This window comes from Ursus maritimus, unplaced genomic scaffold (assembly GCF_017311325.1).
Source record: "Ursus maritimus isolate PB19 unplaced genomic scaffold, ASM1731132v1 scaffold_12, whole genome shotgun sequence".
Lineage (NCBI taxonomy): Eukaryota > Metazoa > Chordata > Mammalia > Carnivora > Ursidae > Ursus > Ursus maritimus.
The window spans coordinates 55,676,459-55,691,055 of record NW_024423564.1 but is presented as its reverse complement, the minus strand read 5'-3'; the positions used below and the strand labels follow the sequence as shown (position 1 = coordinate 55,691,055).

The window sequence follows — 14,597 nt, the reverse complement described above, 5'->3', positions numbered from 1 at the left end:
CCACTTTCTAGCTATGTGATTTGGGCATCAGGGGAAGTTGTGTGTGTGTGTGTGTGTGTGTGTGTGTGTGTGCGCGCGCGCGTGTTTAAAATGAGAACCTCGGTGCACCTGGGTGGCTCAGCTGGTTAAGTGTCTGCCTTCAGTTCAGCTCAGGTCACGATTCCAGGGTCCTAGGATCAAGCCCCACATCAGGCTTCCTGCTCGTCGGGGCCTGCTTCTCCCTCTCCCTCTGCATGCCACTTCCCCTGCTTGTGCTTTCTCTCTCAAATAAATAAAATCTTTAAAAAAAAAAATGGGAACCTTATTTTAGGGGCACCTGGTTGGCTCAGTCAGTTAAATGTCTGACTCCTGATTTTGGCTCAGGTCACAATCTCAGGGTCGTGAGATCAAGCCTGGCATTGGGCTCTGTGCTGGGCATGGAGCCTGCTGAAGATTCTCTCCCTCTGTCCCCCACTCCTTAAAAAAACCTAAAAATAAAATGGGAACCTTATTTTATATGTTGTGTGGGCTACACACTGAATCTAAATAGACCAAAGAATTTAATCACTTACATAGCAAAACAAAGTATCTTTTTTTTTAAATTTTTATTTACTTATTTGAGAGAGACAGAGATAGCAACAGAGATAGTGAGAGAGAGCACAAGCAGAGTGGAGAGGGAGAAGCAGGCTCCCCACCAAGCCGGATGTGGGGCTCGATCCCAGGACCCAGGATCATGACCTGAGCCAAAGGCAGGCGCTTAATTCTGGAGCCATCCAGGCACCCCCAAAACAAAGTATCTTAACACATCCATCCCCTGGATAATAATAAACTTTCTAGCTGTAAAATAGCTTAGCATTAACTTCATCTGGTTAATTGTCAAAAAATGGAAGAATGCAATTTTAAAGGCTACCTTTAAATAAAACATTTTCAGTGGCAGCATTACTGAAATAGCTTTCTGTATATTACAGTTCTTTATTGTGATACTTTCCATATCATGCCTTTTATTCTGAAACACTTTCAAAGTACAGAAAACTTGCGGGAATAATACAAAGAACCTGTTTCTCCTGAGTGATTTATTTGAAAGTACATCGTCTACATTACCTATGAAATCTTTAGTACGTATTTCCTAAAAAGAAGGACATTCTCCGACATAACTACCAATGCAGGAAAACATGGACTCATTACCACCATTTCGCCCCCGAGACCCCCAGTCAGGTCTTGCCAGTTGTCCCAATAATGCCCTTTATTGTAAAAGGACCTGTTGAGTATCAACTGTTGCATTTGGCTTTCATGCAGGTGACTCCTCAGCTTCCACAACTGGCTTTTTTTTTTAACTGAGCTTTCCATTTTAATTCCATGCAGTGTTATATGAGTTTCAGATGTGCAATACAGCGATTCAACAATTCTGCCCATTACTCGGTGCTCATCACAACAAGTGCACTCCTTACTCCCATCACCTAGTTCACCCGTCCCCCCACCTCCCTCCCCTCTGGCAACCATGAGTTTGTTCCCTGTAGTTAAGAGTCTGTGTCTTGGTTTGTCTGTCTCTCTTCTTTTTTTTTTCCTTTGCTCATTTGTTTCTTAAATTACACATATGACTGAAATCATATGGTATTTGTCCTTCTCTAAATAACTTATTTCACTTAGCATAATACTCTCTAACTCCATCCATGTTGTTGCAAATGGCAAGATTCCATTTTTTATGGCTGAATACTATTCCATATCGTGTGTGTGTGTGTGTGTGTGTGTGTGTGTGTGTGTGTGTGTGTCTGTCTATACATTCCAGGTCTATATGATTGGCTTTCTTGAAGATGACAGACAAATTACTTGGTAAGTGTCTTTCATGTTTCCTCGTGATTAGATTCAGGTTGTGAGGTCATGCGTTTCTGATTCTCAATCACAAAGAGAGATAAGAACGACTGCAAAAACAGCTCCAGCTCCCCTCTACTCTGTGTACCCCCTTCCTTTGCAATGTGATTTCATAACCTTTCCCACCAAAAATTATAGTATTTTCCCTTCCCGTAATTGGGACTGACCTTAGGACTTGCAGTAGCCAATAGAAGTGACAGAATGCCAGTTCCTGAGCATTCAGAGACATTACTTCTGTTTTCTCTCTTGGGATCTTAACACTAACATGTAAACAAGCCAGGCTAGCCTGGTAGAGAATGAGGGACAGCGTGGGAAGCTTTGTTGTTTCAGCTGAGGTCATCCTAGATTAGCTTTTCAGCCAGCTGACCTCCCAAACACATGAACAAGCCCAGCTAAGACCAGCAGAGCTACCTAGCTGAACCATATTGCTTGTAAGCAATAATATTGTTTTAATAACTTACCGTTTCAAGCCACTGAATTTGTGGACTGTTTGTTATGTATACATATGCTAACTGATACCTATGGAATGAATTCTGAAAGTGGAAGGGCCTTTAAGTGGGAAGGTGAGTTACATTCTAGTTGTGGTAAAGAGCAGTAGACTAGAGATATAAAACCTTGAGCCTTAGGCCCTGTTCTGCCAATTCCTTGAGCACAGGATCTTGGATAAGAAACAACTCTCTTATTCTTAGTTTCCTCGTATTAAGAATGGAAATACCGACCACTTTCCTGTCTAATTATTAATAACTGGGTTCCTGCAAAGATTAAATGAGATAATGTGCTTACAAATGAAGTCTGTAATTAAGAGGGTATGATAAAATTCTCAATAGCAAAGCACCAGTGAGGCAAGAATAATTATCCTTGAAATATACGGCTGGGACTTGGTACTGAAATAACAGAACTTGAAGCTACTGTAGACAGAAGACTGGAAGGTATTCCTACAGCTCATAGCAGCTTTCCTATTAGGAAGGGACTTGTCCAGTGTGAGCAATGACAGAACGAGGCGAAGTAAGACAAAGATCTAATGAGAATCACCTCAGATACACTCAGGCCTTACCACGTGCGTTCAAATTCCAGTTCCTCCCCTTCTGAGCCTTAGTGTCATCAGCAAAAGGAGATTGGATCAGAAAACCAATCTATATTTATATTTAAGTTACTGATAAGCAGACCACCACGTATCCCACAGTGTGGGCTCTGTGTAGCATTTGTAGCAGGGAGAAGAATAGGGGGAGGGCTAAGAGAGGGACTCTGGATTCTGACACTCCTGTTTGTCACAACTCACCTACTGAGAAAGGCAGAAAGGTTTCCCTTTTCTTAAACTGTCCATTCTCCAGAAAATGCTCCGGATTGAACGTGTCGGGGGTGGCCCATTCTCCAGGGTCCCTGTGCAGTGCAGTCAGATTGGTCAGGATCATGGTTCCCTAGAGAAGGCAGCAAAGACTCAGGCAAGGCTTCACCCATGCAACACACCTACTCAGAAGAGTCGCAGTCTCCTGACTCCTATGCCAGGGCCTGACTGCATCCCACCCCACGGACTCCCTCACTCTCCCCAACTCACTGTCTTCTGCACCCAATCCCCCACCCACCCACTGGGGTCCCTGCTCTTTGTGATGGGACAGCTTAAAATGATGGGCTTGCAGGGAATTGCCCAGGGAAGTGTAGCTTCTATTGACTGCAGAATGGATCTTTCTACAGGGACATATCTTCATCAATGAGAGAATTAACAACAGCTGGCTAGTCAGTACCGTTGTACCAAAATCCACCCAGCCGTTCAGCAAAGTAATAACCATGGCAGCTCCACCAGGTAAAAGATGTCTCATTCGTCTCTTCCCTCTGGTGTCTGGTACACTCCATAGGAGGTTGACTAATAAAAATCAGGTGCCTCAGCGAAAGGAACCACTATCCATCCAGCTACTAGCAAGAAACCCAGGAGTCCTCCATATTGTCTCCCTTTCCCCCTTTCTGCCTTCATCCAATCCTTCACTAAGGCTGATCAATTTTACTTTAAATGTCTCTTGATTCTATCGCCTCCATTCTGTGTCTGCCCCTGCCTTAGTCCAGCCTACCAGCCGGCATGCCTAGACTCCTGCAAGAGCTGCCCACCTATGCCCATAAAGTCTCCCCTTTCAACCTGCTCCACACGTTAAAAGCAGAGTGAGCTTGGAACATGACTTAATGATGCCACACCCATCCACCCACCCTTGAATATCTTTCAATAGCTTCCCACCACCCTGAGGTGAGAGACCCATCTCCTGACCCCTGTCTGGACCACTCTCCTTCTACCTGCCCTCACATACAGAGGCCTGCTTTCAGCTTCTCAAAAATGCTATGTTCTCACTCATTTCCAGGCCTTTTGGCAAGCCATTCACCTTGCCTGGAATGCCCTTCTTCTCTACTCTGTCACTGAGCTAACTCTCAACCACCCTTTAATCCTCAGCTCAAACAACACTTCCCTTTGGAAGTCCTCTCTGACCACTCCTGCTTCTCCTCCCCATTCCAGCTGGCCTATATCTTCATGGAAACCAGTGAGTTCTCCCCGCTGGGCAGTTATTATAGTTTGTAAGTATATACTTGCATGATTATTTTATTCAGAGTTGCTTTCCCAGATGGGAGCATTTTAGATGCTTAATGGACATTTATTAAATTAATAAATAACTGCTATTTTGAGCACTTTCTATACTAAACACTACATGCATGATCTCATTTTATCTCCACCTATGAAGTAGTTTTAAAAGCATTTTACAGATAAATAAATCAGCTCTGAGACATTAAGTGACATGCCCAGAGTCACGCAGTGGGAGGAGGAGGGAGAGCCATGATTTGTACAAGGTCTAGTTCATGTCAAAGCCGTGGCTCACTCCTTGCCTCTACAAGATATAGTCAATTCGCTCTCTCAGTTCCCAGGGTCTTAATTAAAGCTGATATTAAAAAATCAGTGATAGAATGAGTCTGTTGAACTAAATGAATTGCTAGAAAAATGTAAACAGCAGCTGTGAAATAATATAGACCTCAGCCTTCACCCACAAGGTGTCATTCAGTAAGAAAACAGTGAATGGAAACAGCTGTAGGAACAGGTATAGGAATGGGTAGGCTCCTCAGTTTCTGCCTGTTGAGAGAGACCCCAGGTAAGACACATGCAGAGGGACCTAGACAAGTTGGAATGGATCCTCAGAGGCTGACCAAGGTCTTGAGAAAGAAAAGGAACTGTAAATGTGCAATGTGGAGAGAGGACACTAGGGGGCAGAGGAGAGCTGTCTGCCGAGATCTTAAGACTGGTGGGCCGCTTCAGAACAAAATTTCCTTTGTGAGGAAATTGAATCAGTAATCAAAAATCTCCCAACAAACAAGAGTCAAAGGCTGGATGGTCTCCCAGCAGAATTCTACCAAACATTTAAAGAAGAATCAATACCTATTTTTCTGAAGCTGTTTCAAAAAAACAGAAATGGAAGGAAACTTCCAAACTCATTCTATGAGGCCAGCATTACCTTGATCCCAAAACCAAAGACAAAAAAGAATTACAGACCAATATCCCTGATGAACATGGATGCAAATATTGTCACCAAGATACTAGTAATAGGATCCAACAGTACATTAAAAGGATTATTCATGATGACCAAGTTGGATTTATTCCTGGGCTGCAAGGATGGTCAACATCTGCAAATCAATCAATCAGTGTGCTACACCACATTAATAAAAGGAAGGACAAGAGCCATATGATCCCCTCAATAGACACAGAAAAAAGTTTTTGACAAAATACAGCATCCTTTCTTGATAAAAACTCTCTGCCATGTAAGGATAGAGGGAACATACCTTAATAGCATAAAAGCCATATACGAAAACCCACAACAAATATCATTCTCCAGAGGGAAAAACAGAGCTTTTCCCCTAAGGTCAGGAACATGACAGGGATGTCCACTGTCGCCACTGTTGTTCAACATAGTACTGGAAGTCCTACCCTTAGCAATCAGACAACAAAAAGAAATAAAAGGCATCCAAATCAGCAAAGAAGAAGTCAAACTTTTACTCTTCGCAGATGACGTGATACTCTATGTACAGGAATTCAGTAAAGTCACGGGATAGAAAATCAATGCACAGAAGTCAGTTGCATTTCTATACACTACCAATGAGGCAGAAGAAAGAGAAATTAAGGAATCAATCCCATTTACAGTTGCACTAAAAACCATAACATACCTAGGAATAAATCTAACCAAAGAGGTGAAGGATCTGTACTCAGAAAACTACAGAACACTTATGAAAGAAATAGAGGAAGACACAAAGAAATGGAAAAACATTCCATGCTCATGGATTGGAAGAACAAATACTGTTGTAATGTCTCTGCTACCCAAAGCAATCTACACATTCAGTGCAATCCCTATCAAAATGCCATCAGCATTTCTCACAGAGCTGGAACAGACAACCCTAAAATTTGTATGGAACCAGAAAAGACCCCGAATAGCCAGAGGAATGTTGAAAAAGAAAACCAAAGCTGGGGGCATCACAATGCCAGACTTCAATCTCCATTACAAAGCTGTAGTCATCAAGACAGTATGGTATTGGCACAAAATCAGACACATAGATCAATGGAACAGAATAGAGAACCCAGAAATGGACCCTCAACTCTATGGTCAACTAATCCTCGCCAAAGCAGGAAAGAATATCCAATGGAAAAAGGACAGTCTCTTCTATAAATGTGCTGGGAAAATTGGACAGCCACATGTAGCTGAATGAAACTTGACCATTTTCTTAAACCATAGAGAAAGATAAACTCAAAATGGATGAAAGACAGGAATCCATCAAAATCCTAGAGGAGAACATAGGCAACAACCTCTTTGACCTCGGCAGCAGCAACTTCTTTCTAGATACTCTCCAAAGGCAAGGGAAACAAAAGCAAAAATGAACTATTGGGACTTTATCAAGATAAAAAGCTTTGCACAGCAAAGGAAACAGTCAACAAAACCAAAAGACAAACTACAGAATGGGAGAAGATATTTGCAAATGTCTTATCAGATAAAGGGCTAGTATCCAAAATCTGTAAAGAACTTATCAAACTCAATAGCCAAAGAACAAGTAATCTAATCAAGAGATGGGCAGAAGCATGAAGACATTTCTCCAAAGAAGACATACAAATGGCCAAGAGACACATGAAAAAATGCTCAACATCACTCAGCATCAGGGAAATACAGATCAAAACCACAATGAGATACCACCCCACACCAGTCAGAATGGCTAAAATGAACAACTCAGGAAGCAACAGATGTTGGTGAGGATGTGAAGAAAGGGGAACCCTCTTACACTGTTAGTGGGAAAGCAAGCTGGTGCGGCCACTCTGGAAAACAGTATGGAGGTTCCTCAGAAAGTTGAAAATAGAGCTACCCTATGACCCAGCAATTATACTACTTGGTATTTATCCAAACAATACAAACCTAGTGATCTGAAGGGGGACATGCACCCAATGTTTATAACAACAATGTCCTCAATAGCCAAAATATAGAAAGAGCTTGATCAGGATGATCAACAGATGAATGTGGATAAAGATGTGGTATATATAAACAATGAAATATCAGCCATCAAAAAGAATGACATCTTAACATTTGCAGCAGTGTGGATGGAACTAGAGGGTATTATGCGAAGTGAAATAAGTCAGTCAGAGAAAGACAAATACCATAGGATTTCACTGATATGTGGAATTCAAGAAACAAAACAGATGACCATAGGGGAAGGGAAGGAAAAATAAAATAAGATGAAAACAAAGAGGGAGGCAAACCCTAAGGGATGGTGGGGGGATGGGGTAACTGGGCGATGGGCCTTAAGGAGGGCACTTGGTGTAATGAGCACTGGGTGTTATATGCAACTGATGAATCACTAAATTCTACCCCTGAAACTAATACTACAGTATATGTTAACTAAGCTGAATTTAAATAAAGAATTTCCTTTGTGAGGACAGAAATTTAACAGAGACCAACTGGAAACAATTGCAGAGAGACTCTCTTCAAGTGCAAGTAAAGCAGCTCCTGTGGGGAGAACATGGTATAGTACAGAAAAGATGAGCCTGGGAAACAAAACAGATCTGCTTCTGGAACTCAGCTCGTGTCACTTCAGAGTTGAGCTGTCATGTGCAAGCTTAATCACTCCTGAGCCTCGACTTCCAAATTTATAAAATGGAAATAACAGTTGTTCTGAGGACCGATGAAGACCTTTTGAAAGCACCGATAGCGTCCATGCCATGGCACATACTCCTTGCTTAATAAGCATTGATTCCCTTCTCTCCTTTTCAAATAATCAATACTGCAATACCTGGATTGGCTTCCCTTGTAGACAGTCCCACTGCAGGGTTGTATGTAAAAGCTGGAAAAACACTTGTGGGGAGTATCATGCTAGACACACCAGCATTAATGTGATATTGGCCCAGGTAGTCTCAAACGTCCCTTCATATTTTAATATTCTGTAAGCCCATGATTGTGAAGCAGAATTGCCCAGGTCTGGCAGGTCCCTAGTGCTGTGAGAAGCTCCACCCTGGCAAAGTAGAGGGCTCCGTGGTGAAGTCTGACTGAGAACTTCTGCTTGCTGTATTCCCACAAATATCCGTAATGCACATTACATGGTAAAAAAACAGACGGAGACATCCCACAGCAAAGAAAAGCTGGTCTTTGCCTAAACACATTTGACCAAAGAATCCTCCTTCCCCTCCATAATACCTATTAATGCCTAGTCGAATTAATGTTCCAAAGACCACATGTAGGGAAAAAAGCTAGTATTATCTCAGGTGTAGTATATCTCTCTTCCCGTTTAAGTGATTCCCTGGGACAAGAGTATGGGTCACCCTTTCAGTTCCGAGTTTCTACCATTTAAAAAGATGGGCTCGAAGATCTGAGGCTGGGAGTCCCTGGTTACCTTGGGCAGGTAGTATCCAGCAAGCGTGGTATCACCTGTCACCTCCCTGGGCACGTTCAGGGGGATGATGTTTCCCATTCTCTGCACCTCATGGATGACGGCGTTGGTGTAGGGCAGGGACTCCCGAGCAGCTATACTTGGCAGCTGTGACCGGCCAATCACCCTGTCGATCTCAGCTTGGACTCTCTCTGGAAAAGAAGGTTTTATTGTTCTATTATTCCACAACCTCCCTAATGCCTGATTAGGCTGAAGAATGGAATAATCAGGGTCAAAATGGCCAAAAAATTAAAAAAAAAAAAAAGGTCTAAAACTACCGCAGGCACTATAGACTCTGGTTTCTCAGGTTTTTCAGAGTGAAAAGCGGGCCTGGGTTTTAGACGTATCTGGTTTCGAGCTGCTCCGCAACGTTGCTGCAAGTTACTTCAACTCTTTGAGCCTCAGTTTTCTCTTATTAGTGAGGATAATCTACATTCCTCTTCAGGATGTCTTGAGATTTATATGAACTGATTTAGGTGAGCACCCAACAAATCAAAAGAAAATTTTAATTGTGCCCCAAATTTACCTCTTTTCCTGTTTTTTTCTACAATAATAGAGATTTTAGCTGGACACCTGGTTGCCCAGGTACAGACTACATTTCCCAGATTCCCTTGTGACTAAATATGACCATGGGACTAAGTTGTGGTCAATAGAATATATGTAGAAGGGATGTTTAATACTTAAAACATGTCCTTAAAGGGAGGGTGTGCATTTCCTTCTTCTTCCCTTCCGGCTCGAGGAAAGGCAGCCCTTGAGGTGAGCCATCTTTGAGAGTGCCAACAAGGACATCATTCTGGATACAACAGAGCAACATGCTGGAAGAGCTCAGAACCCAAAGAGCTCTGCAAGTCCAGCTTAGGGTTTTTTACTTTAGAGAGAAATAGAGAAAGTGAATTTCTTTTTTACTGGCCACTTAAAATGTTTTTAAAATTGTGGTAAAATACATGTGACATAAAATTTACCATGTTAACCGTATTTAAGCATGCAGTTTAATGATGTTGTATATATATATTCACCTTGTGCAACCAATCTCCAGAACTTTTCATCTTGAAAAACTGAAACTGTTCATCCATTGAACGATAACTTCTCATTTTCTCCTACCCCAAGCCCTTGGAAACCACCATTCTACTTTCTGTTTCTATGAATTTGGCTACTCTAGAAACCTCATCTACATGGAATTATACGGTATATGTCTTTTTGTGACTGTATTATTTAACTTAGCATGATGTCCTCAAGGTTCATCCATGTTAGAGCATGTGTCAGAATTCCCTTCCTGTTTAAGGCTGAATGATATTCCACCCTGTTCCACATTTTGTTTACCCATTCTTTCATTCCTGGACACATGGGTTGCTTCCACCTTTTAGCTGTTCTGAATAAAATTGCTATGAAGCTGGGTATAAACGTCTGTCATTTTAAGCTATTGTTATTTTAGAGACCCTACTACAGAAGCCAAATCTATATCCTAATGAGGTAGCTTTTCAACTTTTTAGAAAATGTAATTCATAGTTCCAAAAGCATTTCACATCATGACTCTAGACACATAAACATAAATATACACACATATAAAACATACTTCTTTGTATAAAAGTTTCATGAACAAATTTATCCCTAGTACATGGGAAGTACTCTGATCTTTTCTATTCTGTTTTTATTTTAGGGGAAAATGTTGGTCTTGATCTACTAAATTGATTTTATGTCCCATTAATAAACTGTTACACACAGTTTGAAAAACTGTATTCTAATAGCCCATCTCTCATACACTCAAACTGTTCTGGGTCCTAGAGAGAAAAAAAAAAAAAAAAGACTATAACAATCACTGCCTTTCTGATCCAGCCATTGCACTACTGGGTATTTACCCCAAAGATACAGACGTAGTGAAGAGAAGGGCCACATGCACCCCAATGTTCATAGCAGCATTGTCCACAATAGCTAAATCGTGGAAGGAGCCGAGATGCCCTTCAACAGATGACTGGATTAAGAAGATGTGGTCCATATATACAATGGAATATTACTCAGCCATCAAAAAGAATGATTTCTCAACATTTGCTGCAACATGGACGGCACTGGAGGATATAATGCTAAGTGAAATAAGTCAAGCAGAGAAAGACAATTATCATATGGTTTCTCTCATCTATGGAACATAAGAACTAGGAAGATCAGTAGGAGAGGAAAGGGATAAAGAAAGGGGAGGTAATCAGAAGGGGGAATGAAGCATGAGAGACTATGGACTCTGAGAAACAAACTGAGGGCTTCAGAGGGGAGGGGCTGGGGGAATGGGATAGGCTGGTGATGGGTAGTAAGGAGGGCACTGGGTGTTATACGCAACTAATGAATCATGGAACTTTACATAAAAAACCAGGGATGTACTGTATGGTGACTAACATAATATAATAAAAAAACATTATAAAAAAATCACTGCCTTTGAATGGACAACAGTCTTTATGGAAGACATATGAATAATGTGCGATCAGCACAGTAGTGGAGGTATGTTAGGCCATCTCTAGAGGAAGAAAATAATCCTAATAATAATAAAGTCATCTTTAGAGGAAGTAGTTGCCTGCAAGCATGGGGAAACATCTTAGAAGAGGGCGTATCTGAGCAAATTCTTCAAGTGCACCTGGTGATTTACCACGTAGAGAAATTGGGGAACTGCACAGGTGGTAGAGGGAAGAGCCGGCCTGATGGCAGAGGCATAAATAAGGACAGTGCAAAGAAAACAACATGTAATTTAATGAGACCACCATGCAGGGTGGATGGAGCTGAGGCTGGACAGACAGAAGGAGGCACATCAGAAGGCATGATATGCCAGACTAAAGAGTTTGAACATTATCCGCAGGGCAGTGGAAGACATTACTTACAAGGATGAAAGGCTGTAACCAGATTTCATGTAAGAATGTAAGTCTTTTCCTGGAACTCACCACAATGTCAATTGACTTCATTGTTTCCCCTCTAGACTCTGAGTTTCCTGAGGGCAGGGACTCTGTTATATTGGTATGATGTGAACCCATCAGAATCCTAACAGAAAAACTGAAGAAGGTACCCATTCTCAAGTCCACATCACCTCATGACTGTCCTATCTTTTCATTCTACCATGCTATCTTCTAGCCCCAACTCGGGGGCAGTATACTCCAGGAGGCACCATTCTGTCCTGGCCCAGCCACACTCACTGACATGCTCACCTTGGATTTCTGGGTTGAGGGCCAAGTAAAGCAGACCCCAGCGCAGTGTTGTTGAAGTTGTCTCAGTTCCAGCAAAGAAGAGGTCCAGGGTGCTATAGATGAGGTTTTCTTCATGGAAACTTGAAGTAGCATTGTCCCTATTCTAGAAAGCACAATGTTTATTGGTTTATTCAGTTGGTTCTTGGTTGCTGCAATATACAGGGGCTTCATCCTAGGGCAAGAACATGGAAGAAAAGATCCCCAGGAAAAATCTCTTTCACTTTGGCCATCTAAAGAGGTAAATTCTTAGGACAGCAATATCGCTAGCATCCTCCTGCCCCAAGTGCTGGAAGCTTTTGTTAGCTTTGGTGGATGAAAAGCAAGACAACTCTTTTGTTTATGCCTATAATTTGGGAGAATCTATTAGTACAGTGGAGAGAGAAGCAGTTTAGTAGAAAGACAGGCCTGGACTCCAATTTAAGCTACATCGTTCACTATCTGCATGACCTAGGGCAAGTCACTGAATCTCTCTGCACTTCAGTTTCCTGTTTCAGAAAATAGAAATGAAATACACATGCCCTTTAAGATGGCATTATGAATTACATGAGATGTATAGAGCACATAACAGATACTCAACACATGCTCGTACTGATCCAAGGAAGAATAAACTGAATTCCTCTTATGTAAAACAATTTTCATATCTCCCTGTTAATCTCTTCCTTCCTCGGTGAAACCACTCTGATTCCATCAGCCACTCCTCACAGCACTCCATCATCTTTATCACCTTCCCGTGGAAGCTTCAGTGTGTCAACAGTCCTCTCGATGTGTGGCCCCATTCCTGCGCAACATTTACCAAGTGAAGTCTCCTCCTCTGTGGAAAGATCGATGCTTCTGCTAATGTTATCCAACACGGTGAAATAAAAGATGGGAAGGATAGAAACCCACCATTCTGTCAACTCCAAGAGGAGGCTCAACTAATCTGACAAGTGAAAGGTTCTGACGCTGACGCCGATGCATGGATGTATATTGACCCCAGGGGTTACTGTGCTGAAGGCTATACGTCCACTCCAGCTTTTCCCTGCGTCTTTCCCATAATGTTGGAAAGTGGATGGTAGGGAGATCAGGGAGGAAGGCAAAAGTCTCACTCGGGCCCTGAGCCTGGACTCTGGCATCCAACTCAGCTTTTCTTGTGTTCTGCGCTGGAGGCTAAGGGAAGGGGCAGGCAACTGGGCACAGATCCCACTAAAAATGAAAGAGTCCTTTGAAGCTCACTTGTGAAGTTTCCTTTTGTATATAGCTCCTTCAGATATGGGTAAAGGGCAGAGAACAGAAGATGAACAGGCAGTATTTGGGCATCCCCAAGGCCTCAAGCCAAATACCATTCAACCCCTATCTTATTTCTACTTACCTTGTCAATCCTGAATTAATGCTGCCCTGCACTCTATGAAATGCTGCCTCTATTCTGTCTCCCCTGTGGTAAACTAAATAATGACCACAGAGATGTCCGTATCATAATCTCTGAAACGTGTGGATGTTACCTTACATGGCAAGTATAAAATAGGTCACATTATGGCAAATATACTGGCTCTGAAGATGGAAAAAGGGGCCATTAGCCAAGGCAGCTTCTAGAAGGAAAAGTCAAGGAAACAGATTCTTTCTTAGAGCCCCCAGAAGGAACCAGCCCTGCCAACACCTTGATTTTGGCCCAGTGAAACTGATTTCAGATTTCTGACCTCCAAAACTGTCGGAGAATAAATGTGTGTGTTTGGAGCCCCCAGGCTTGTGGTAATTTGTTACAGCAATGGGAAGCTAGTGCACCCCCCTGTGCTCTTGAAGAACAAAGAAACAACTTTGGTTCCCTCACCTTTTCTATTTCCTTAAGGTAAGCGTCAATAAAATCTCTTGGTTCAGCAGGATTCCAGTCTTTCCTGTGGTTTTCAGTCATATGAGCAATGAACAATTTCAGTTTCTCCCAGTGGCTGAAGAGTGTTTGATGAGGTCCAGGAAGAAATTTCATAATTCGTGGGAAGACATTGTAGAGCTAATTGAGAAAAACAAAACACTCCTAGAGACAATTTGGTGCCCACTTTTCAAGATGAAATAATCGATATTCTCTTTTTATCTATCTTTACTTGCTCTTAAACCTTGGGTCGCTTTGACTCTCCTCTCTCACCCTCTTCTCACCTGCTAGCCAAGCATTTCAGCACTCCATCCAAACTGTATCAAGTTTCAGACCATATCTCACCACCCCAGCCATGGTGTCCCCTAGTACAAACCACCACCATTTCTTACCTGGATGCCGTGGTATCCTCCATCAGCTTCACTGATTCCATTCTTAACCCACTCCCCGTCTGTTTGCCACAGAGCTGCCAGAGGCATCATTTAACAGTGTAATCAGATCATTTCACTCCTTGGTTCTCAATCCTCCAGTGACTTTCTATGACTCTCCGACAAAGCTCTACGTCGTTCTCCTGACATATAGGCTGCGCGTGCACCAGCTCCCCGCACGCCTGTCACTTGCTTTGCTATGACTCCCCGCCATCGTACTCTCTCTTACTCCAGTGCAGCACCACTGGCCTCTGTGATGACATCAAGGATGTTCTTGTGTGGGCCTTTACATTTGCCGTGCCTTCTACCTAGAACGCTCTTCCTCTGAAGTCTGTACAA

At 42.4% G+C, this 14,597-nt stretch overlaps 1 protein-coding gene across 1 annotated transcript in view; it reads right to left on the bottom strand.

The window, feature by feature from the left end:
• LOC103663082 (cytochrome P450 2J2) overlaps positions 1-14,597 on the bottom strand; it is a 32,831-nt gene that overhangs the window by 1,200 nt on the left and 17,034 nt on the right. The window contains exons 5-8 of the mRNA XM_008690805.2: positions 13,795-13,971; positions 11,952-12,093; positions 8,737-8,924; positions 3,128-3,266 (exon numbers count right to left, since the gene is read on the bottom strand). Coding sequence (XP_008689027.1) covers positions 3,128-3,266; positions 8,737-8,924; positions 11,952-12,093; positions 13,795-13,971 — 646 coding nt within the window. The remainder of the gene's footprint in view (positions 1-3,127; positions 3,267-8,736; positions 8,925-11,951; positions 12,094-13,794; positions 13,972-14,597) is intronic.